Here is a 25,266-nt window from a genome sequence, read left to right as displayed (position 1 = left end):
TGTTAACTCAGTGTTTGTTAGGTGGGATATCAGTGTTGGTGACACCTGCATTCAGCGATGCAGGTGAAGCTTCTGCTGCCCATCTGGGAATGTGTTGTCTAGCCAAACTGAGATAGCCTCATAATCTTTTTCAAACATCACAACCGAACAATAAAACAACAATCATTTGAAAACTCTGGCAAAAGTGGAGATTTTTTTTTAAAACTCTATATTCCTGGGGACAGCAGAATAACTGGAGATTATAAGAAACACTGGAGTCATGACCTGAATTTTTGCATGGCAATTGTTGTTAACATCTACTGGGCATGCTCCACCTTCACACAAGAAGACACTCAATGTTCATGCTCACAAGGTTCTTCTATACTGTTTAACATGACACGATAACCAGATTTTGAGTGTTGAAAACAGCATCCTATTTGGGCGATTCTGACCCATAATCCAGTGTGCACGTGAAGTGACTGCACATCGACGGAGCCTCCATATGAAAACAAACAGGGATATGTAGAAATAAGAGGCAAGATCAAGGCGCAATGTTATGATGAATAAGTAAAAGTATGTCCCAATAGTATGCCTACTGCATCCTAACTAGATTATTTTTATCGTCAGAAGTGGTATGTAGAATAGAACAAAGAAAGAGTATGCGATTCGGAACGCAGGGAGTGTGTGCCTCATTACTGCACGAGACCACTACATCGAAGGGATAGGCTAGTTTAGTATTTTTGAAGTGTATGGGGTATTTAGGCTTAGCTAGTGTGATACTTTATGGAGATGGCGATCAGTGCAGTCACTATGATGACTTTGGGGAGACTTCACTGTAGCATAAATCAGCCTTGTACTGTTGCAGACTGGTACAGAAGAAATGCGTTTTCTCACCACCTATGTAAATGTTAACCTTAAAATCTAAATATCTGTAACTAAACTTACAGATAAACTTACAGAGTTTTTTTCCACAGTTTTAGTTTACCGGCAGAGAGTCCTTTATTTTTGCATCACTCCACCAATCAGCTGTTTGACTAAAAGCTACTGCTATTCAAGAGACACAAGGAACCACAAATCTTATGCTGTCTGGGGTCAAACTAAAACTGTGGAAAAAAAATCGCAGTTTAGCATACAATTGAACACATTTTTAGGTTAGCATTTTTTAAATGTGGAGAAAATGTCTTCTGGCCCTGTCAAACCAACAGCGAACATCAAAAAATAACATGGAAGACACCAATTCTGGTGTAGGCTACAAAATTCAAATGACTACAATTTGAAAGAAATCTACCCCCTAGCACAAGAAAAGAAAAGGTTTGCTTTCTAAAACGCTCCACCCCACCATGTCCCTGAGTGGAGTGAAACGTGATTCCTATGATGAGGTTTATATTTACAAGAGGGAGAAATAATCTGCCTGCCTTGTTGTTGCTGCAAATAATCCCTGTGTGTGTGTGTGTGTGTGTGTGTGTGTGTGTGTGTGTGTGTGTGTGTGTGTGTGTGTGTGTGTGTGTGTGCGTGCGTGCGTGCGTGCGTGTGTGTGTGTGTGTGTGTGCGCGCGCGCGCGTCTGTGTGTTTCCCATCAGAGCATGCAGGCTACAGATGTTCAGTCTCTCTCTCTCTCTCTCTCTCTCTCTCTCTCTCTCTCTCTCTCTCTCTCTCTCTCTCTCTCTCTCTCGTGTGGATAAGTGCAGAGCGTATGCGATCACACACACGCGTTCCTCTCGCGCATCCTTTTCGCCAGAAGGTCTGATGCCATGACCGAATACGCGTCCATCCTCTGCTGCTGAGAAGAACCATGCGCTGCCGGCTGCACCCTGCTGGAATGAACCGACTGAGAGTGGCTTTCAAGGGACTCACCTGTGGATGTACGCCGTCAATATGCCTTATATGACCAAACCTTTGATTCTACTTCTTTGCCTGTTCGTTTCCGGCGAATGTCGTCGCCATGGCCACCGGGTTCGGAGATGGACCGGTACCGTTGAGACTCAACCAAAACATAGCACGTGAGTGGAAGACAATGGGCCAATGTATGGCGGATTATAACATGCTAACGCCAATAGAATACTTTTAATTGAGTTGTCATTATCACATGATGCATAAGGGACATTCCGCTATAATTCACTGCTGGTTATAACTGGGATGTAGAACTCATGGATCACTTGTCACATTATTTACATCGTCCCGAAATTTAGAACTAAATAGAAAAAAATAGAAAGGAAAAATGACCAAGAGAGAAAGAGAAGTCAAAGGGAAAGCAGCTTTATATCTGCTATTAGTTCAAGCTTCACATATTCTGTGTGAAATGTAGGCTATGTGTTATCAAAATGTCATAAAGCAATGGGGTTGATTTGACATCTTACTTTCTCATCATTTCCTCCAGTATTATTGTGGTCACTTTTCTTACTGGTGTGATAGATAAGATACAGTTGCGTCTTTAAACTTTGTGCACTGCATTCATGAGGTGTGATCAGCATGGGGTCTCCATGGCTGTTAACGCATCAAGCAGTTGTTTTATACGTTAACACTTAAAAACAAGATTATAGCCTACACACATGTAGTGATTCATTTATGGAAAACATAGGAATAATTTAAAAAGGTTAAAAAAAATGACTGCAAGGACTGTGTTTGAATTGGTAAATAGTTCTGCTGTTCTACCACACACATTCATACATTGAAGGTGGTGCAGCTACCTACAATGCAGGACAGAGACTTGCTTCTCAGGTAGTGAGTGGTTCAAAAGGAAACTTTTTTAGGACATATTTGCCAGACTAAAGACCTCTAGTGGCTGTGTGGATTATGACTGGTGTGTGCCTAGAGCCGCATGGCAGCATTGACATGGAGCCAGAGAGTGTAGCCTGCTGGGGTGAATGAATGGCTCGACAAAGCTGTTACTATGATGTTGTTGAGGCCCTTAACCTCAAATGAGCTGTGGTTGGTTTATAATGTCAACAAGGACGTTAAGCCACAGGATGACCTAAGGCATACTACTAAGCGATGTAATCTAGAACACGGTTTGTCCAAATCAGCTAATATACTAAGCAGGGAGTCAGTGGCCAATTAATGCAGTCCATGTGATGGGGACACCAGATCAGAAAAGGCTCATATGAATCCCTTTGAAAGGCAAGGACTCATAACCTAGTTAGTTATTTGGCCTGGGCGACCTGTTCTTTTATTAGGGAAATCAAACATATTGCTCTCCCAATCTCTATCATCATTTCGTAAATCATCATTTTTAAACAGGGAGGTTTGTGCGGATCATGATGAGATATTGGTAAGACTTTACAATTGGGTTACATTAATTAACTGTTAATGCTTAGTTAATGCTATAAACGGCTAGTTTATGCATATTTAATGCTCATTAAGCATTCAGTAACTGTTAATGCTCAGTTACTAATGGTTAGTCAAGAATGATCCATGCTTAATTAACTATTGCTTATAGTTAAGCATTAACTAAACATAATGGTTTGTTAATGCTGAACTAATGCGTATTAAGCATTGACTTAGCAGTTATTCACAGTTAGTTACTGCTTAGTTGATGATTATTAGGCATTAACTAAGCATTAAGTTCCAGTTAATGAATGTACCCTTATTGTAAAGGGTTACCTGTCATAATAAGTAACAGTACTGAGATATAGGAGGACGAGGATGAGCAGATCCATGGTGGAATGTGCAAATCAAAAACAAAAAGGACATGCAGCAGTGACTTAGACCCTGTTTCCACCTGGGATTAACATCTGACTTTTTGAATCTGGTTACAAGTGGCCAGCTCTCAGTCCGTGTGTTCCCACTTGTATTTTCAAATGTGACTTCTCTGTCTACTTGTGATCCTATTCCATTTACCCGCGCTGTATTTAAATCAACACGTACATAATGTCCGTTTGCATTGCTGTTTTTAACCGGTGGGGTTCAAATAAGTAAACATACAGGGCTGTACAGTGCCACAGTTTTAATCGCATTTGCTATTAAAATGCATTAAGCCTACATGCGAAGATAATTACCAGTCTAGGTTGACGAGATAGGCTACTGTCTCATTTAGACAAGGAGGAGCGATGCACTACGCTGCTTAGAGGGCTCTACATTAACACTCGCCAAATGCGGGAAATATCATAGATAGTAGGCGTATATAAAAGTAAAAACTCTTAGGCGAGTAAGTTATTACGCCTCTTTGGTTGGTGAAAGATGTGTGTTTGCCGGGCGGCTTTTCTAACGTCTGCTACACTCTTGTCACCACCACCAGTAGCCTACACGGCTTTATGCGAACAGAATATTTCCTGTGCGCCTTCACATTAAAAGCCTGTTACTAGCCAAACGCGAGTTGACTTTTATTCTTAAGCAGATAAGAACAGGAAGTCGTTGCCTTGCAGCTCTCCAGTCAATAGCAGCGATTTCCGTGTTTTCAGATTTACGCAGTGAAATGAAAACAGAGGACAGAAAGCTTGTCATTTACAATACTGGCGGATGCAACTAACGTTCATGAGGCTTCTATAAAAGCTGCATGAACGCCAGTGATGCATTTTCAACGTATTTCCGCTCAGGCAGGGGGCAGCAGTTGAGTAGGAGGTCCCTAATGTGACCAAAAACCACATAGGTGTTCCCACTACAAAATGAATGTGGATACAAGCGACACAACCGACGTAAACCACCTCCGAATGTGGTTTTTGGGATCCGATCTCAATGCGTCTTGAGAGTGTTTTCACCTGTAGTTAGAGCTGTATTCATGTGATCCGATTACAAAAGTCAGATGTTAATGCCAAGTGGAAACGGGGTCTTACTCTGACTTCTTCTGATTGAATGAGCCCATTCCATAGAACTCCACTGTAAGTTAGTATCACTATTTTAGACAAAAAAGGAGGAATGTCGGTCTGACCTCACAACATTTTGCTTCATTCCAACAGAAATGAAACAGCCAATGGGACGAGGGCAGGCATTGCACTATACACTTATCTCTGTCTTCTCTGCTGGCGGGGAGAGAAAGCCTATCCGTCTGTTCTGTGATTTAACACAGCATGTGGTCCTAACAGCTCCTCCAACCATCACCGTTTAGACCCACACTAGACCCCTGGTCAATTATCACAGCACAACATGCACTTTAAACCAAGGACACAAATGCAATTTGAGCATGTCTGCAGAAATGGTGACTGTTTTGGATTGAACAACAAGGTTTTGATCTCAATATTTCCCAATAGCTTTTTTGGATGTATGATTAGCTTCAGTTTAGCTTTCAGCGGCTGACATTAAGCAAGTTCTCATGGCAGATAGAATCAGTATTCTTCAGTGTTGGGTGCATTCCTTTGTATCTCTTCAAAAGCAAAGTGTAAACCTTTTTGTGTGCCCCCCCGCTTTGACAGTGAATGTCATCTTTCTCTCTAGTTCTTTGCCCAAAAAGCCTCCTGATGTGACCAAGAACCGCAAGACCAAGACAGAGCAGCTGCTCAAAGTGGACGACCATGACTTCACCATGAGGCCAGCGTTTGGAGGTACGTTTGGAACGCTCCCCATGCATTGCATTCCTGTTGTATACTTACAGACAATTATTCATAATAATAATAATAATATTAATAATAATATATGTATTTATATAGTGCTTTTGAAGGTACTCAAAACAGGTGCAGCAATAACGCCAACACACAATAAACAAAAGCAAAGGCAGGTATATTAAATGTGACTGAAACCATAAAAATCAACAAACAAAAGCAGGTGTAATATGAATATGTAAACAAAAAAGAGAGAGATGGTAATATGTAATGTAAATATGTAAAACGTTTATATTACCATATAATCCTATTAAATGGAGGTGTATTTCAGTATTATGATGTGAAAGAGAATAACACATTCAGGAGGCTTTGTTTGTTAGAAAACTCAAATTGAGATTTTAAAATGGGTATTTGAGTTCAAAACCGTCACTCTGACCTGCGTATGAGTTCTTAGCAGGAGTGACATGTGACATGTTGATGGAGTATCTGTCTTTGAAACAGTTTAAAACCCTGATAACTCAAAGGTGTTTTCTTTACATTATATTACACTTGGACTGACCCCCAACTATCCACTATTAGACCATTCTATCGAAGGAGCCCAGATCTCCAAAAGTCACCAAATGTGCTAAAGAAACAAATCAAAATCAAATCAGTTTTATTTGTACAGCCCAACAAGAATCATGCTACCGCTTTGGTCGAAAAGGGGGCCACTAGAATTCACACGAAGCGAAAGTTCCTTGGAGCACTTTAATGTGTAAAGTTGGTGGAGTGCCCCTTTAACCCTGTACCAGGGACACTTCGACATGTGGCGGGTAGGCGGGGAATCGAGCCTCCGACCCTGCACTCCAGAGGCAATCTTCCTACCCACTTCACCACTGCCGTAGAGATTAGTAGAGAAAGTATTTGGATGAGTGTGTGCACGTCAGCACTTGTGTTTGCCCTCATCTCTCTTAGAATTGATTTGCCTTTGGTTTCCGAGCAGAGATATGTAGGGCTCTTTGATCTTTATTTAAAAGAACCCTTTCTTCTCCTGCAATGATTGCAAGGCATGAAGCATCTCTAGCATCATACGTGTTCCATCACCAGGTTGGGACTGCAACTGAGGCGAGACAGTCCAGGCAAAAACATACCCTGCGTTCCAATCCCCATACTTCCATACTATTTAGTATGCCAGAAAAAAGATTTAGGATGTCCCAATACATGCACGTCAACTGTAGTATGCTGAAAATATATAAATTCCCCACTAACTCCAATAGCATTTTGGAGTATTCGTCTTTATTCTTGACATTTCTCTAAATAATGGCCCTTAAACTCCTTCTGTACTTTAGTATGTAGTGTAGTAAAAAGAAAGAGTATGTGATTTGGAACGCAGGGATAGTTGCATCAAGCATTGGTCAATTTTGATATTTCGAGTGTATTTTGCTCCCATAACATGTCTTTTTTCGACACTAGTTCAAATAAAAGGTCCAAAATGTACATTCCCATACAACCATCTTTGTTAGCCATTATCTCAACATTAGTTATTTTTTTCAACACTCTGCACAAAAAAAAAATCTTAATTACATACATAACCAAACTTTCCATAATCATTCTTAGCACAATTCTGAAGGTTGTTACATTATTACATTATTTGTTCATATGTTGTTCATTGTCTGATTTATGATACTTCTTAAAAACATGCCAGAAATACATTTTTAAGGGTGGTATATAATTTTTCTTTATTGTGAAATATGAAAAAGTGCTTTATCCAAAACCTGTTCTTCAAAACCCTTGGACACTTATATGTTGAAAACATTTATTATAATTATGGCTTTATACGAAATCTCCATTTTTGGGTTAAGGGTTAGGATTTTAAAGAGATGCAAATGTAAAATTAGTTAGATATTTTCACGTTTGCATTTTTATTTAAACATTTCTGAAAAAAATATAATAGAAAACATATTTTTTTCAATAGAAGTAATCAACTGGCAACCGTTTCATGATGATATCTATAAGTTAAACATTTCATACTATTCACCTGCAGTGTCTCACCTTAACATTTATAATGGATCACAAAAGAATAAATCTCAGGCTTGACAATGTGAATACTCTTCCCTTTTCAGGATGGATATTTCAGTGCACAGACTCTTAAGCATAAAGAAGTTATTCCCTTAGTTAGAAAGCCTTGAAATCATCCCACTGGTGTGGCTCTGTCTACCGTCTAAAGAGCGCAGTTCAAAAGATACAAATACATCTAAAGACAGGGCTGTTTTCTCACTGAAACGCTCAAGGATAGAGGGCTTTGTTCATGCCTCTCTGCTGCAAAACTCCACCTAGCTTTCATAATGTTATTTGGATGCTAAAAATCCACCCACATCTCTGCTCTGAAATAGAAGGCATACATCTCCCGACTCCCCTTCCTCTGAAGTTGTACCTTGTGAAGATCAAACGGTCTTTAACTGAGGTCGCGTTGGCTCCTCCGTCAGAGCAGAGTTACTATGGAGAAAGGCAGAGCATGTGGCAGCAGGTCACTGTGTGGAAATGGGACTAAAAATAGCACCGGGTACTGGCACCAAGTTAGTACAAAGAGTCTCATACTCTACTCTGTTTCTATACAAAAGGTGGCACTCCTGAAGACCTGTTTAAAACCTCAGCTCTTTTGTATCGATTTATACTTTAAAGCAACAATAGGTAACTTTTCCACCTTAATAAAGCATTTTCAAAGTCAGTCTAATAGTTCACAATATGTAAACAGAGCGCCCGAGTGGCCTGCTTTAGTGCCTAAAGCAGGCCACTGGGGCCTAAAGCAGGCTCGTTTCCATCGAGTAGAGCGGGTCGGAGCGGGTCGGGTCGGAGCGGCTCGGTCCGGTTATTTTGGCTTTCCATTTACCAAAAGTTGGGTAGGATCTGGATTTAAGCGAGCCTAACCGCTCTAAGCCGCTCCCATTTTCGGTACTCCTCCGTTGGGGTACCAGCCCCTTGAAAGGGTGCCGAAAAGGTAGAGCTACACACTGCCGTCCGTTGATTGGTTGTGTTTTGGTGAAAAATGTGGGCGCAGCACTGTTTAATGTGTGGTGTTTTTCCTCGTCATTAAATGAATCAGTTGGCTACACTGTCCCACTGCTACGATGTCACGTAGCTGCCGCAGCCAGCGCTGTTCGCTCACTGTCTCTGTTGGTTTGCACCATGCCGTCTCTGTGCATTTACCTGCGTATACGCTCACAACACGGGGGGAATAAATAAAGAAGTGGCTGGTTTGACCAAGCAAAAACGAGAGACCGCTGGCTTGACCACAGTTGTTCCACAGCCCGATAGTTTGACCCATATTTTGCCGGTGGTTATCACAGTCCAGCCTAAACCCCGCCCTACCAGTAAGGGTAGGGTCCGCGGTGGAAACACCACCGAGATTCTTAAAAGTGAGCTGTCCCGCTCTGAGCCGCTCTGACCCGACCCGCTCTACTCAGTGGAAACGAGTCATAGGTAACTTTGGGACTCGGCACTCACGAAAATGCTTGGTGCTTTACGGCACTAGCAGTGTCAGTTCACACACCAGCCTTCAGCTGAGTAGGTCCATGGACCTATTATAAGATGTGTAGATCAGGTACAATGGAGACAGAGGAGAACACTATTGGAGAAAGCCAGGAACAAAAACAGAGAAAGTGACTGAGGAAGAAGCCGGACTAGAGTGAATATTGGACAGGCTTTTACATGTTGGAGAGAGCTTCACCCAACAGTGGGCTGCAACACCAACCTATAGTTAAGTTAAGTTAAGTTATCTTTATTTGTCAGTTGTACACGAGGCACATTGAAATTCGTCTTTTCGCATATCCCCTCTCAAGTTACCACACTTCGGAGGGGGTCAGAGCGCAGGGTCAGCCGCAGTACAGCGCCCCTGGAGCAGTTTGGGGTTAAGTGTCTTGCTCAAGGACACAATGGTAGAGATGGTGGGCACCGTAGACGCAATACCAGCCTCTGCTAGTTTTACAACTAACACCCTCCTGTCCGGTGCCGGGGATCGAACCAGCGACCTCATGGTTACTGGTCGGCCACCTTTTCCTCTAGGCCATCCTACCACCCCATAGTCTATGGTCCAACGCCTAGCCAGTTAGCAGCTGCACCGGGTGCCTAAACTCATGTAATCCCAGTTATTTATCAGCCTTGCATACAAATGAATAAATTGACTTTACACCGCAAAGTGTCTTCTTTCTGTTTGACATTTGATCTCCTGGTTGTATAAGTTTGGAGCCTTACACAGTTATATCAATTAACGTTAGCATCATTAGCATTAACGTTAGCCACAGCCTAGTAGTGTTTTTACCATGCCAGATGTTGTTCCTGTGTGAGCTTAGCCGGACAAAGGCATTACGAAAAAAACTATACACAAATAGCATTCTTTAAACGGATGGTCTTGTTTGCTGTTACATGTAATTTATGGATCATCAGAGGAAAAATGAGACTGTTTCAGAAAATATTTAAAAGTTCTTCCTTTTAGCTACATGTGTTACCACCACCAAATCTGGTGTTTAACTGCATCAGACTGAAAGAGGTTGAGAACAATTGAAAATGCCCCCAACACACCCGACCCCTTCCTCTAAAATAGGCAAATCAATAGCAGCCTCAGCACACAGAGCAGCCCGCTGATGTCCTGATTACAGGCTTTGTGAGTACAGATCTAATTTAATGTAGATAGAAACTGGGTTATAGAAATCAATCAGCCTGTGGTCAGACAGGTTTTACATAAGCTTTGTTTATTTTGATTATATAAACCTATTTGTTTGGAGGTAAAACTGCAACTTAGTGTAACTTGTACATGTCCATCCAGTTGATTGCATATTGCACATTGTAAATATTTTTCATCACATTGCACATTTAGATTTAACTTATCTACTATTTACTTTCTATTCTACTTTATATATACTGTTTTATATTGCACAGAAAATTCCTTTGCACTACTTAGTATTTAGAATTTATCTTATGTAAATATTGTTTATGTTTATCTTGTTTATCTTATTTAACTCTATATTTTTTTATTGTATCGTTCTCACTGCACTGTGGGCCAGAGATAAACGTCATTTTGATTGTGAAATATGTCTTGCATCAGAACTGACAATAAAAGACTTTGACTTTGGCTTGACTTCAATGTCACTAATATTCAAGGTCCTCAAGGAACACAGGTTTCTTTTGTTGTTGTTTGAGTTCTACTTCAGGGCTGGGTTGCACCAACTGGGCGTAGAATCTCATTACAACATGCCTGTTAGGCCAGTAGTTGTCAAGACATCTTGCTCTGGAAAAAAAAATGTTAGACAATTGAATACATATGCCTGAAGGAGGTTTCCATTTTGTTTTTGCAACTGTAAAATCAAAGAGAAACTCAATTATAGGCTGTAATGAAGTATTCTACTTCCATAGTTGTGAAACTGAACAACATTCATGTAAATATATATGCAACATATATGTATGCTAAATGTATTTATGTATTTCTAAATCAGTACAAATCCTGACTTTTAGTCCCCAGTATGGATCAAGCTCCCAACATGCTCTAGTTAAAACCTATTGGCTTTCAAAGCTCAAACCGAAATGAACACTGATCACACCTCAGTAGTACTGATGACAACATACTGTAATCACCTCAACACCATTACATGTATACATGGATGTATACAACATAAACTATCCTAAAGGTTCTGGATTTTCAGAAGCTGCATGTCCTTCAGTGACCAGAGGGGGCGGCGCTAACCTGTGGGGTGTATTATTGATCTTAAAGGTTCAGTAAGCGGAGTGGTCAGTTTAGCTAACTTCCTGTCAGTGGCTGTAGTTAGCAGTCCCCTCCCTCGTCCCCACGTCACCACATTAATGCACTGTGGTAAACAAGCAGCAAGTTATCTAGCATCATCTCAGATCCATAAGTGTGATAAAACATCAACAAAACAGACATTGGGAAGGATTTTTACCTGCTCCGCCATTGTAGGCGCATACACATGCACTGGCAGTGAGACGGGTGCCGGTTTGTAGCGTTCTCTCTTCTGATTGGTTATCAGCATTGGGATCCCCGAAAAGTGTATTTGCCGATTACATGCAGAGCGAGCGTGCACACTATATAAGTGATCACTGTATGAATAAAGAGCGATTTAACACTTATATTAACATAAATAAATCGCTTACTTCACCTTTAATCCAGGGTAAAATAACACATTAGCTAATGCACACTGAGAGGAAAAAGAGAGAAAGGCCAGATCATATGAGGTATGGGCGTGCAGAGAGCCATGTTCTGATCTGTTAGCTGTATAGCAGAGCCACGCTGTGCTTTTCAGTGTGTGTGCTGGCTTAGCAGTATGAGGATTTACCAAAGGTCACAAAAGTCACAGATTGAGTAGTGCTGCAGCCTGTCACTCTAATAGCCTTCATCCAGCCATTAACATGCACATGGATGTTAGTCAGTGGATTGTAGGAAACACACAAGTGGGTGACACCCCTCTGAGGAGAACCTTCTTATATTTCAAATGGCTTAACAACCTGTCTACATTACAATTCATTCATTTGATCACATGTACACCAGTCGGCCACAGTATTTTATTTTAAATCTGCATATTTATTTGTATTACATTTTTTTTATTTATATATAAACTGTATATACATTTTTAATTGTTTCTATGACCGATGACTGATGCGTATTAACCAACCATAAACCGGCGCTTAAATTCGACCAGATGCGTGGTCCGTACCGGCCCCGCTTTGCCTCAGAATCAGAGCTGATAGGTTTGACTCTAGTCAGTGTGTGTGTGTGTGTGTGTGTGTGTGTGTGTGTGTGTGTGTGTGTGTGTGTGTGTGTGTGTGTGTGTGTGTGTGTGTGTGTGTGTGTCAGCTTCTACCATAGACGCAACATTAAAGTCTCTACTCTGTTAAGGCTCCAGCAGTATTTCTGCAGCAAATACACAAGGCTCTGTTTTCAATTCAGCACAGAACACATCCAGAGAGCCACAAAGTCAGACACAACATTAAAGACATCCAGGATTATTTTCAGAATAAAAAACGTTTTGAACATTTTGATTACAGATGGTATTTTACATAACTACATCAAACAACCTCATAATGTGTGGAGCCTGGAGTCAACAGGTCCCAGGTATTCCGATTCTGAGCAGACAAGGATAAGCTGGAAAAACCAATTAATTATTCTACAGACCACACATCATTTGTGTGTGTGTGTGTGTGTTTCCGTGCGTGCGGGCGTGCGTGTGTGTGGCACTGCGCTCTAATGCAGAACCCCTCTCATCAGAGTTATCAACCACTCTGTCCTGCTTGCCTTCTAATGCTGCATGCGTTTAATGGACTGCTTAAAAAACCTTTCATACAGTACAAAAGCAACTGTGGGAAAACAGATAATTTGAGAACCACTTATATGAAATTATAGACCAGTGCAGACGGACTTTACCAACATTACGGTTTTATCTACGTTTTTTTTACACTAACACTTTTAGCAAAAAAAGCTGTGATAAGCCCATTGCTCTCTACTACTACCTTCCCAGCATCTAGCAGCACACACAGTTAGCAGCTACTGTAGCTAGTGAATGGATGGTAGGATGGCCAAGAGGAAAGGTGGCCGACCAGTAACCATGAGGTTGCTGGTTCGATCCCCGGCACCGGACAGGAGGGTGTTAGTTGTAGAACTAGCAGAGGCTGGTATTATGTCTACGGTGCCCACCATCTCTACCATTGTGTCCTTGAGCAAGACACTTAACCCCAAACTGCTCCAGGGGTGCTTTACTGTGGCTGACCCTGCAATCTGACCCCCTCAGAAGTGTGGTAACTTGAGAGGGGATATACTTTTACTTAATTATTTCACATCGCTCCTAGAACTTGCTTCTTGCTTATATATCTGTCTAATCACTGTTTGTTTTCACTCTGAGTCTTAGTCTATCTGATGTGCAGCAGTGGATTGTGGGTCAGAATTGCCCAAATAGCATGCTCATTTCAACACTAAAAATCATGTCCGGGTGTAGCAGGGCATCTGGGTATTTTTCAAGCATTCTGCCACATGTATTGGACCATCCTAAATATTTTTCTCCCATACTACATGCAGGGAAGTATGAGAATTGGAACGCAGCCCAAATGTTTGATGTCACTACACATGTCCAGGATTTGAAAACGTACTATTTTATTGTACAGTGCTGCTTGAAAGTATGTGAACCCCTTGAGCCGTTTGGAATTTCATTGAGTTTAACCATACATTTTTATCTATACCAGTATTTTTTATATGAAATAACAGATGTTTGTTTATCAATTCCACATTTTTCTTTTCCAGAAATCAATTGTTAAAACAAATAAAACAAATGATTTGCCATCAAAAAATACCGGTATTGATAAAAATGAATTAATAATGGTGAAACTAAACTCCTAAATGCTCAAGGGGTTCACATACATTCAAGCAGCACTGTATACTATTTTTCTTAACTGCTGGAACACAGCTCCAAAGTTCCCGTTCTACTTCTACTCTAGAACTTCAAAAGCTGAAATGTCAAATGTTGTGTTTTTTAATCTCGTTTTGCTGGACCCAAGTGTCACAGTCGACTAATGCAACTTTATTAATGTATGAGTTAGGGCCAAGGCTAAGTGGAGCTTATCATAAAATAACCGGCGGCAAACTTGGCCTATGGGGATGTTTTTGGCTCTGAAAAAGTGACCTGAAGTCAAGTAGTTTTTGGTATTTATTTATCCGGGAAAGTCGACAGAGCTCTGCATCTCTGCCAGTGACTCCCTGCTTGCACACTCATTCAGGCAGCTTTGCCTCTGAGCAGTTATCTAATCATTTAGTCCTGATGAAAAAGGGTCAAAGGGCCATTGATGCACCACTGAGATACACAGAAAGCCATACAATCATTGTTGTTTTATGTTTAGAGGGTCTTACAAACTCCTATATTAAATATATATAATAAAATGTTGCGGTTGAAATTAGGGATGGGGTCGAAATCTACGTATCAGATATCGGACTGACAGCTCCGATATAAAATCTGATTTAAAAAAATAAAGATAAATCAGATAAATCAGTTTGTTAGCCACTGAGCTAACCAAAGCTAACCCCAGTCAAGGAAGTGGAGAGGCTTCTGTTCTGTGACAAATTCTATATGTAAAATCCAGAGAGAAAGAGGAGGACTGTTCAACTTCAGCACAACACACCAACACATATTCTAGTGGGGCAGAAGTGATCATTGAGAAGGATTATATTTGTGTGACTCTATAATTTATATTTTCATTAAAATATTGCATAGTCTGCCTTTAAGATAAACCTATATGCATTTGTGTATATTTCTTGCTCTTTTAAATTAGAATTGCTTAAGCCTTCCTAGCCTTACACATAACATCACCACCAACAAAAAAATGTATAATAATTATGATATCGTATCGGACAGTATCGGTATCAGCCGAAATCCAAAACCCATATATCGGAATCGGATCGGAACTAAAAATAGTGGATTGGTGCATCCCTAGTTGAAATACATCCTCCACAAGTCCGATAAATAACATGGGGTGATATCCAATGTCACATAACAGGGACCGCTGCTGCTCCCATAGTCTGATGTCTGATGAACTGTGGACATCCACTTAGAAGATTGAACATGAACATCAAAGGAAACTGTAGTTGATTTAGGCTCACTCCTGCGTCAATCTTTTAACAATTCATTAGTGTCAATTTAACATCTCTGCATATTCGAGTATTGCTTTATTAGCACTTTGCGTGTGTGTGTGTGTGTGTGTGTGTGTGTGTCTATTGTGTGTGTAGGGACATGTCTGAAGATGCTGATTTCATTTGAGTTAGGTGACTGGAGTATGTACAGTAGCTTTAGTGGCTAACATCACTGCGTGTTAGTCCAGCGACAGAGCCCCCTCCAGCAGTGAGGGACAGATTAAGCTGGCGGTGGTTGGTATTGTTCACAGTTCAGATTAGCACAGGCATCCAGCTGTTCTGCCTCCAGACAGCTGTTACCCTGCAAATGGCTCTCTGTCGCGACTGGAGAACAGACACAGGCATGGGACCAGGTCCAAACACTGGCTGCTAAAGTGCATCCAATACTGCTGAAGCTACTTTGAAGTTCTGTATTTCTGAGGAAAAATCTATTTTTTATCAACTATTGTCATAGTGTGTGGATTATGACAATCAGTCATTCACTGTGTTTCCCCAAGTCATTTATTTAACATACTTCACACAGGAATCTTTTTTCTTATTGTCTTTTTGGAGTCGTTAAAATCTCAACAAAGTAAGTAGTAGTGAGCCTCTGAAATACTTTGCTCTTGTTTTATTGCCTGCAACTCTTTGTTGCTCCACCTCATATCCTGCAGCAGCTCCATGAGCCATCTGAACACAAGCTGCCCAGCACCAGACAGACAGACAGACAGACAGACAGAGACAGACACACACACACAACCTGCCTGGCCCCAAACAGACAGACAGACACCCACTTGCTCCTGAACACAGTGGAGCAGTTCGCAAAGGAATAGAACCTGTTGTGGAATTATGAAATGCATTTGCTTTTATTACATTGTTAATTTCTACACACATACGTATGGCCCCCCGCCCCTCACACACACACACACACACACACACACACACACACACACACACACACACACACACACACACACACACAGGTTCCATAGGCATGGGACAATAGTTGAGGGATGTAGACAGGGTGTTGTGGCTGCTCCTGCTGCCAGGTCACACTCCATACCGGCTGCTCCCTGCTGGACTGCAGCCAGCCAACCCTTCAGCTCCACAGCCACAGCACACTGCACTACAAGCACACATGCAGTTTGGTAAAGATGAACACTTTTTACAGCAAGCATCCGATAGACCAGCTCGTGTTTATTTTACACTGTTGGTCACCAGCATGGAATAAGGCTGAAAACACAATCAAAATGTGTATATATATATGCACTGGTACAACAAAGTGATCAAATCTCTGTTTGATTGGAAAGTGTAGAGTTGAGATCAGAGAAAAAAAATCAGCTGAGCAAACCCAAAATCAATAACACTGAGCGAGCGCTTTGGGCCAATGTCCCAGAACATCATTCATGAACCTGGCAGTTTCATTTCCTCTTGTCCTTAATAGTAAGTCTTCTGTCTATGGAACATTTGATGGAAGTAATAAATCAAGTTCCCAATATTTTTATAAGATAATTTTTTGTCATTTTCAAGCTTTATTAGATAGCACAGAGTTGAAATGGGGAGACAGAGAGAGAGAGGGGGATGACATGTAGTAAAGGTCCACGGGTCGGATTTGAACCCCGACCACTGCAACAAAGGCCGGAGCCAATATGGTACGCGCTCTATCCACTACGCCACCAGAGCGCCCGAAGTTCCCAATATTTAAAGAAAAACATCATCTTTCATTATTCATTCTGAGTCTGTGAAAATGTTGTTAGTTTGTTTTTTGGATTGAATCCAAAGTGACAGAAAGGAGATAACCGTCTTATACTCTAGACTAGAGTCGAGCAGCTGATTGGTGGAGGGATGTAAAAAATAAACGGCTGTCTTCTTACTTAAGATTGAACATGGGTCTGGAATCAGCGTTCTCATTTACGAGTTTGAAGAGGCACGACCAATGGACGAAGATCAAAATGCCTCAGAACGCAATTGTATAGACCTTCAATAAATCAGAGCAATGATCCGCCCTCGCTTCACTCAGTGCGTTTCCATGGGACAACTAGATTGGATTAAGACATAAACCGAACTAGACACTCGAACGGACCGTGTCACTTGTCCGGCCTTTCCGAGAATCGGATAAATGGCCGGAGCATAGCTGACTCCGCTCTGCTAGGTGGCGCTATAGCCCTTTCAACAAGTGGTTATAGAGCCACGTCCGGTTCCCTTCCAGCAACAACCCTACTATTTATTACGTCGTCTTCCTCCACCCAAATTGTGAAATCCCTGGCAGGGATTCCGAGCAAGCGCAGAACGCAAACTCTGTTGTGCGATATGCGATCCTGTATACATGCGGATAGAATACAGACTATGAACGAGTTATCTAGGTGTTCTTATCCGACTTCGCTTGTCCTTTAATGTGCCGATTAGTGTGCGAAGTAGATCGCATAAAGGTGTTTACATGCATTTTACAAGTCCTGTTGAAGTCTTATTCGTTTATTTACCCGATTATGAGTCTGCATGTAAACACACTGACTGTTGTCATCGTGTTAAGCCCCGCCTCTGGGGGGAATGCCCTTTTGTGATTGGTAGTCATTCTCTGCATATCATTCCCCTCTCTTCCCATTTCATCTCTATCTCTCCAAACTGTTTTATGAAAGCATAACAATGCAAAAAATTATCTTAAAGAAAATAATTCAATATACTCAGTTTAACATTTGCATGTATGATATTGATGTGTGTCCTAAGTCTCAGAATACCAAGACTTCCACTATTGTTTGCCATGTGTTGCATTTTGAGAATTGTGCTGCACATAGCTGTTCATTGTATTACAATATGCTAATTGGCTATATTGGTTAAATCGAGGGCTTGGCGCAAAAGCAAACTTTTTCTTGATGGTAATTATTTATAATAACAGCATATGGAAGCAATCTCTACTTTAATAGAGATAAGGCTTCAAGGAATTTGTATTTAAAAAAATTAAAAAATACAAATATTTGTTTAAAAAAAAAAAGTCTATTTTAGTGTCCATATTTTCTCCATCATTTGTGGCTCTATACAATTCTCCAACATATTTGAAAACACTTTTTCTGTGGTATAAATGTTGGTCATTCCTGCAATCCCTCCATATTGTCAGCTCTTTTAGCCTATTTATGATGCACTTGACTTACACTTACGCCTATTTTCCCTCCAAACTCAATTGATGGTGTTCACTTACGCCTTTATGTTTTCAGCCTTTATTTCAAAAAGTTAAATGTATAGTGACGTTATTCTTTTACCAATTGATAGAACTAGTAACTTATCAAACCTTTAAAATTATACATAAAAGTCATTTTCGCCAAATATGTCACTTACGCCCCTTTTTGCTCCAAGCCCTCGAAATATGACACTTACATATTGTAGGCCATATTCATTTAGTATTATGTTATGTTCATGTTTAAACACTAGGGGCTGTATTGGGTGTGGCTGAGGTTATGTGGGTCAGCCCAAGGAGGTCATTTAAGCCAAGGAAAAACAGGAAACAGGTGTTGTTTGATTGGGAAGCAAACAGTTTTTCGACTGTGCCCAAATTGTGCCTTTGGTGTGTATAGTTATCAGCAGTTTGTTTTGTTATTTTGGTCTCTAAATGTATTATGAGTTAACGTATATTGCCGGTGAATAGATTTATAAAGGAGAATAAACCTGCCGTACTATTGTAAAACTTTTCTCCGTTTATTATTTACTGAGCGCACTGGGCGCACGTTGGAACCATCCATATTAAACAACCTGGTTGTGGTTTCGAACAGGGTTTAGCCGCTACACATATGGTTGACAATTGAAAGGAAAAACTTGAATAAATGAGGAGAGAAACATAATGATTATAGGTGCACACAAGTTGACTGCATGGCACACATTGTAGTCGACAGCTCAGTTAATGAGCGTGTGATGCTAATGCATTAGTGAGATACAGTTTGTCAGAATGAACAGAAGAACTCCTCAGGTGACTGAGAATGTCAATGCAGGACGTGATCAGAGGGAGTCAGCAGGAGCACTCCGTCAACATTAACATAAAGAGTGATGATACAGTATGGCTGCAGTGCATAACAATGGTGGGTTGAGGCCATAGTGGAAAAACAACACAAAACAGGAGGCGGTGGAAGATGTATTCTTATCAAGAATCACTGGAAAGTTGATTTTCTACAAGAAAAAAATCTAATTTTTCCACATTTAAGTCATAGATTTCCCCACTCATCTGGTCAGTCTTTCATTTTCTTATTCACCATAGGCTACGAAAGCAATAACATCTTATTGATGACAGATTATAGGGACAATTTAAAGAGTTGTGGACTCTTTGACTGTAAAAAAAAAAACTTAAAATAAAGTACACAAAAGATTTTCGACCTCTATGAGAAGAACATGTTCTAGAAAAGCAATAATTCAACAGCCATCGTAGCCTGGAATATGCCTGCCGAAACATTAATAAAGCATTTTGGACAGCTGTGACAGTTGATAGTTTTTCATTAAGAAAGTATCAGCTTCCATGACAGCGTACCTTTGATGGTGTCCTGTCTTCTCTGCTATTCTGTGTGATATCCATATAGGATGACAGTGTTGATCTGCTGTAGCCGTGACAACCAGAGTCATCCACCAGCATAATATCACTCAAATATATATAGCTTTTGGCTCTGCTCACATTGCTGTCACTGATGCGTGTTGATGAAGCCAGCAGGATTAGTTAATGATATGATGCAGAGCCAGTGACATTCCATAATGATTGTCCTAAATGTCATCTTCACATCAGAGTGTGACTGACTCTTCACAGTCGATTGGACAATCTGAAATGAAATACACAAGTTCTTCGTCTTTCTTTTTGCCCTGTTATTAGCCACTGGCTTTACCTTATACAAACTGAACTGACTCTGACTGACTGAGCCTTGATTGTAAATCTTTTTTTATTTTCTCCAATCAATCAACCAACCTTTTTTTATACTCAAAAGACACAGAGGTTTCCCTTTTGTCTCCCGTGGCCCTAATACTTGTGGTTACCTTGGATACACGTGCAATGTGATGGAGGAAGTAGTATCAATGGCCTTTGTTAATGACTGTGTGTGAATGAATAGAACCTGGATCCCTGTAAAATTGAACATTATAATACGTTGCGGAAGACTCACTTTTGTTGCATTGGCCTTTAACACAAATTGAGACTTTGACACTCTTAATTTTTTTTTCATGCATCTTATATGTTATTTTGTATTGTATCTTGTACAGCACTTTGGTCAACTGATGTTGTTTTTAAATGTGCTATAGAAATAATGTTGACTTTTGACTAACTTTTGTCTCTGAGGTTACCTTTCCATTGGCTCTGCCATGGATAAATGGGTTCTTAAAAAAATAGATACTTTCATGGTAAATATATGGTGTTGTGGTAACCGTCTGAGAAAATGAGCAGATTTTCATTGATAACAGTGACATATACTGTGAGAGCAAAAAGACCATTATGCCCAATCTGGCAAGAAGTGCCACGCGCCGGATACCATTAAGAATAATCCCAAACACATATACTCTTTCACAGCTCCTCATTTGAAGAGCTGTGGTAACTTTAATCCAACCTTTAGCGTGTGTCTGCTAATCTCCTTGGATTACAAACCGTATAGATAAATGATGCATTGCAAAGTGGTTCAAATCTTCCCACCAGTGCTTTTTCTATGCAGTGTGTGCATACTGACTGCTGATTGGTTCATGGGCCCAATGTAATGCAGTTATGCAGTGCAGATCATTACAGAGACGGTAAAGAGATATGAAAGTGTGTTACAGTAACAGAATGTGATGTAGTTAATAGAACATCAGTGCCTCCTATAGTTCATTTAGCCGTTCACCATACATGTATGGGGTGATTTGTGCCAAAGGGCCTGGGGTGTTAGAAGTAAGTAAGTAAAATGTATTTATAAAAGCACATTTATAGTTTGCACTATCCAAAGTGATGTACACAGTGCATTTAGTAGGTAAAAAATTAAGGTAAAATAACAGTAACAAAATTAAAAGACATAAAGCCCAGATGTCCACATATAAACAAAGATGGTAGATGGTAAAGAGATATGAAAGTGTATTACAGTAACAGAATGTGATAGTTAATAGAACATCAGTGCCTCCTATAGTTCATTTAGCCAATCACATACATGTGGGACCATAACCATGCAAAGAAAGAGATCCCATCAGCACTTGCAATACATGAACAAACATTCCTTTAAACAAAAAACTTTGCAACAGGTGTTTCTTGAATGTTGCCGTCAATATAATCCATGGAAATAATTTAGGTCTGTTTATTGGTCATTTCCTGTTGATGTTATGTGATCCATCGTTCATCCCTTCCTAAAGGGACACAGCAGCCAAGTCCTGGATTACACATCAGTTAAATCACACTGATAAAGTGGGCCAAATGTCACTCAAGGTTAACATAAGGCTAACACTGGTGCCACAAATTGAACATTTCAATCATATTTCTTGTATTTGGATCCCAACAAGTCAAATTTCTATTTAACCAACCAGCTTCTTGTTCCATTCATTTAATGAATGAGAGTCAATAAATATGTCTAACTGTTAATGACAACGGTTCCCCCTCTATTGTCAATTTGCAAACTTTCCAAGATGACATGCTTCAATATCTGATAAAAACAGTATTATTATTAATAATAATATAATTATTTTGTCAAATAAGCTGTCCAATATGTTGGATAAAATTGGGATTATCTGATTGAAATTTCAGCCTGATTGTAGAATGAAAGAAAAAAGGAACAGGATGACCATGAGTTTCTCCTTTATATGCCTTGCCATGTAATACCCTGCACACAAGTGTTGGTCAATGGGTTATTTAGTAAAGCGATTTAATCCAAAACACTTTTTGTCAAAATCTACTCACCATCCGCTACGCGTCCGTGGTGTGTGCATGCTGAAAGAAAGTCAGGTGTTTACACTCAGCGGCGACTACGCTAACCGAGGAATATTCAAATATTGCCGCGGTTAGTATAAACTAGTGGTGGGCCGATAACGGCGTTAACGGCTGCGTTAACGCCAAACTCTTATCGGGCGATAAAAAAAATATCGCCGTTAATCTCTTAATTCCACCTCCTGTTCGGCTCAGGGGAGATGCTGTTCGCCGTCGGGGTGAACCCCCTTCCGCACGTGAAGGCTCGCTTCACGTGCGGGAAAGCTATAGTGTGAGCGGCCACAGCTTGTATTTTGGTCATATCTAACACTGGACTGCAGGCCTATATAAAAGTGTTGTACCTTTGCTTTCTTTGGGTTAAAAAAAACTCCATCAACTCAGTATCCGTCTAGTCCAAAAAAACTCTGTCAGCTGCTGCTGCAGACGGTGTGCAGACGTGCTCGGAGAATCGGCATCGGCGCATCAACAGTCATTCAATGCAGCGGCAGTAATCATACAACCGAACGGTGTAGAAAGTCCCGTCAGTTAAAAATAGTGATCCAGATTTTAAATCCATGTTAAAATCGGAAGGATATAAAGCTAGTTAGCTTAAAAAAAGTAGCAAACATGTCAACTGTGATGTGTTCAGGCGGGCTCAGTAATATGATTGATGTGTTCAAATGCAACACAAAAAAAAAGAAATTTGAGATTTTGGCGAAACTTGTTTTCCCAGCAAGATAAAATAGATAGTAAAGATGGAATGGAATTATGACCTGTTTAATGTCCTATCTAGAGCTACGATCATATCAGCAATTAAAGCAATAATACAAGTTCTATTTCAACAAAATAATAGAAAATTATCAATTTTGATATCAATAAAGACTTGGATCGTTAAGGAGTCTTGAAAATGGTATCAATATCAATACAAATTAACTCCTGTCATCTGAGAGAAATTAAGATGATTTAATTTTTTTAACCGTTAGTATTTACCGGTTAAAAATATTATCGGTTGACTGGTTTACCATGGACATCCCTTATACTGTATAAATGTATATCATACATTGTATGTTTTTTTTTGTGTTATCCCAGTTAAGTTTATTATTAATTTTTTATCATTTAATATTACTTTTAATAGTTCCGGGACGTTGGAGCAATAACCTGGTGTTTTGACACTTCAGTGTGCACTGTGAATTTGAAGTAATGTTCAGTTTTTGAATAAAGATGCAGCATTTACAAATGTTTATTTTTTTTATCCGATTCATCGATTAATCGAAAAAATAATCGACCGATTAATCGATTATTGAAATAATCGTTAGTTGCAGCCCTAAACAATTCATCGTTACCTCTTATGGCCTACAGTTCAAAGTTCATGTTTAACTGAATAAACAGTTTGTAAACACAAGTACATCTTGTTGAACATTATTTATTTTCATCACCAATTATCATAGTAGAACAGCTTCCTCAAGCAGTTTGTGATGCATGTTGGAAACAGGAGATGAGCCCCTGGTCTGATGCGCCACCTGTCTTGAGAAACACGTTCTCAAAGACTTACTTTGAGTCATTATTTAGGGAGCACACGCATATTATGAATGAATTCAAATGAGACATTTTAATCTAGATTAATCTAGATTAATTTCAAAATTAATCTAGATTAATCTAGATTAAAAAAATTAATCTATGCCCACCTCTAGTATAAACATAAACAAGTTTCGCCAAACGTTCGCCAAAAGTAGCCTTTTGAACGTGATAAGGACAGACAGGAGTAATAAACCCATTAGAACCATGTACTGTATATCCATCACATTTCAAAAGTTGCTGCAGTTGTTGAGATGTCTTGTTCCAGGACAAAGTATAGGATGGATGGACAGATATCTCCATCTAAAGGACAAACTGTTAGCAGGGAGCCACTCAATACAAACAACCTCATGGAAACAATCAGGATGTTAGTTTTGGTTTCTTACATGTTATTGTTTCTCACCTGGGGGGTGTTTCAGGAAGAAGGCTTTTCAAACTCTGAGTTTAACCCTGCACTCTGATTTGGTCAACCAAAACATTGAATTCCTTTTTTGTCTGATAACTTACATTTGCATAATATGATGTTAATATCAAACACAAACTCAAAAAAGAAACTGGCAGTCGGGGGCCCTAAGCAACCGCTTAGTTTGCTTAAGCCTCGGGCCGGCTCTGATTGTGTCTTTGAGCAAGACACTCAACCCTGAACTACTCCAGGGGCGCTGTACTATGGCTGACCCTGCGCTCTGACCCCCTCCGAATTGTGGTCACTTGAGAGGGGATATGTGAAAACCCAATTTTAAATGTGCCTTGTGTAAATTGACCAATAAAGATAACTTAACTTAACTGTAGTGTGTAGTTTGGAACACAGGGTGAGTTCTCATAACTCAGCTATACTTTCTCCATCTATTTGCTGATGATTTACTCTTGTTTGGCAGGTCCTGCGATCCCTGTTGGAGTGGACGTTCAGGTGGAGAGCCTGGACAGTATCTCTGAGGTTGATATGGTAAGAAAAGATGAATTTATACATGTAGTACACTTTATTCCAGAATATGCACGTCACAGTAGGAGATAAAGTTGAGATGGAACTGGATTTATTGGGAAGAAAATATACAGAATGTCTAGCGGTGGTAGTGTAATTACAGGAGGGAAATAGGTCAAATAGGGGATTTTTTTTAATAATGATGGCCATAAAGGTTTTTACATGGCTACTTTTTTGTTATAGCATTTAGAACATGAAGAAAAAGGCACAAAACAATATAAAGAATACGAAAAATCAAGTGAACAATGAAAATGTATTGATAAATTGATCCTGTAGAGCAGGGGTTCTCAACCTTCTGCAAGCTGGGCCCCCCCAAAGCTGGGTCATTGCAGTTGGGCCCCCCCACCGACCCTGACAACCCCCCCCCTCCCCCACACACACACACACACACACACACACACCACCCTACACAGATAGATAGATAGATAGATAGATAGATAGATAGATAGATAGATAGATAGATAGATAGATAGATAGATAGATAGATAGATAGATAGATAGATAGATAGATAGATAGATAGATAGATAGATCGATAGATCGATCGATAGATAGATAGATAGATAGATAGATAGATAGATAATCTATTATTGTTATTATCACAAGGGCTAGGCCAGTGGCGCACCTTTGAGTTGAACATTGGATTTAGGGTTGGGGTCCGGAAATTTCTTATATTTTAACGTTAAATTCTGGTGCACTTTAAAAGCCAATTATGAGATTGTATCAATGAGACACTGAGGATTTTTTTTT

General features: G+C 40.0%; 1 protein-coding gene across 1 annotated transcript in view; it reads left to right on the top strand.

The window, feature by feature from the left end:
• Positions 1-1,839: 1,839 nt before the first annotated feature.
• gabrr2a (gamma-aminobutyric acid type A receptor subunit rho2a) overlaps positions 1,840-25,266 on the top strand; it is a gene marked incomplete at both ends in the record, with an annotated part of 43,963 nt that continues 20,536 nt past the window's right edge. The window contains 3 exons of the mRNA XM_080042515.1: positions 1,840-1,979; positions 5,347-5,453; positions 24,415-24,482. Of these exons, the coding sequence (XP_079898641.1) occupies positions 1,840-1,979; positions 5,347-5,453; positions 24,415-24,482 (315 nt within the window). The remainder of the gene's footprint in view (positions 1,980-5,346; positions 5,454-24,414; positions 24,483-25,266) is intronic.

Source organism: Ammodytes marinus (genome assembly GCF_949987685.1).
Source record: "Ammodytes marinus genome assembly, chromosome: 15".
In the NCBI taxonomy this organism is placed as follows: Eukaryota; Metazoa; Chordata; class Actinopteri; order Uranoscopiformes; family Ammodytidae; genus Ammodytes; species Ammodytes marinus.
Note: the sequence above shows the minus strand (reverse complement) of the source record. Positions and strands in the feature narration are given on the sequence as shown.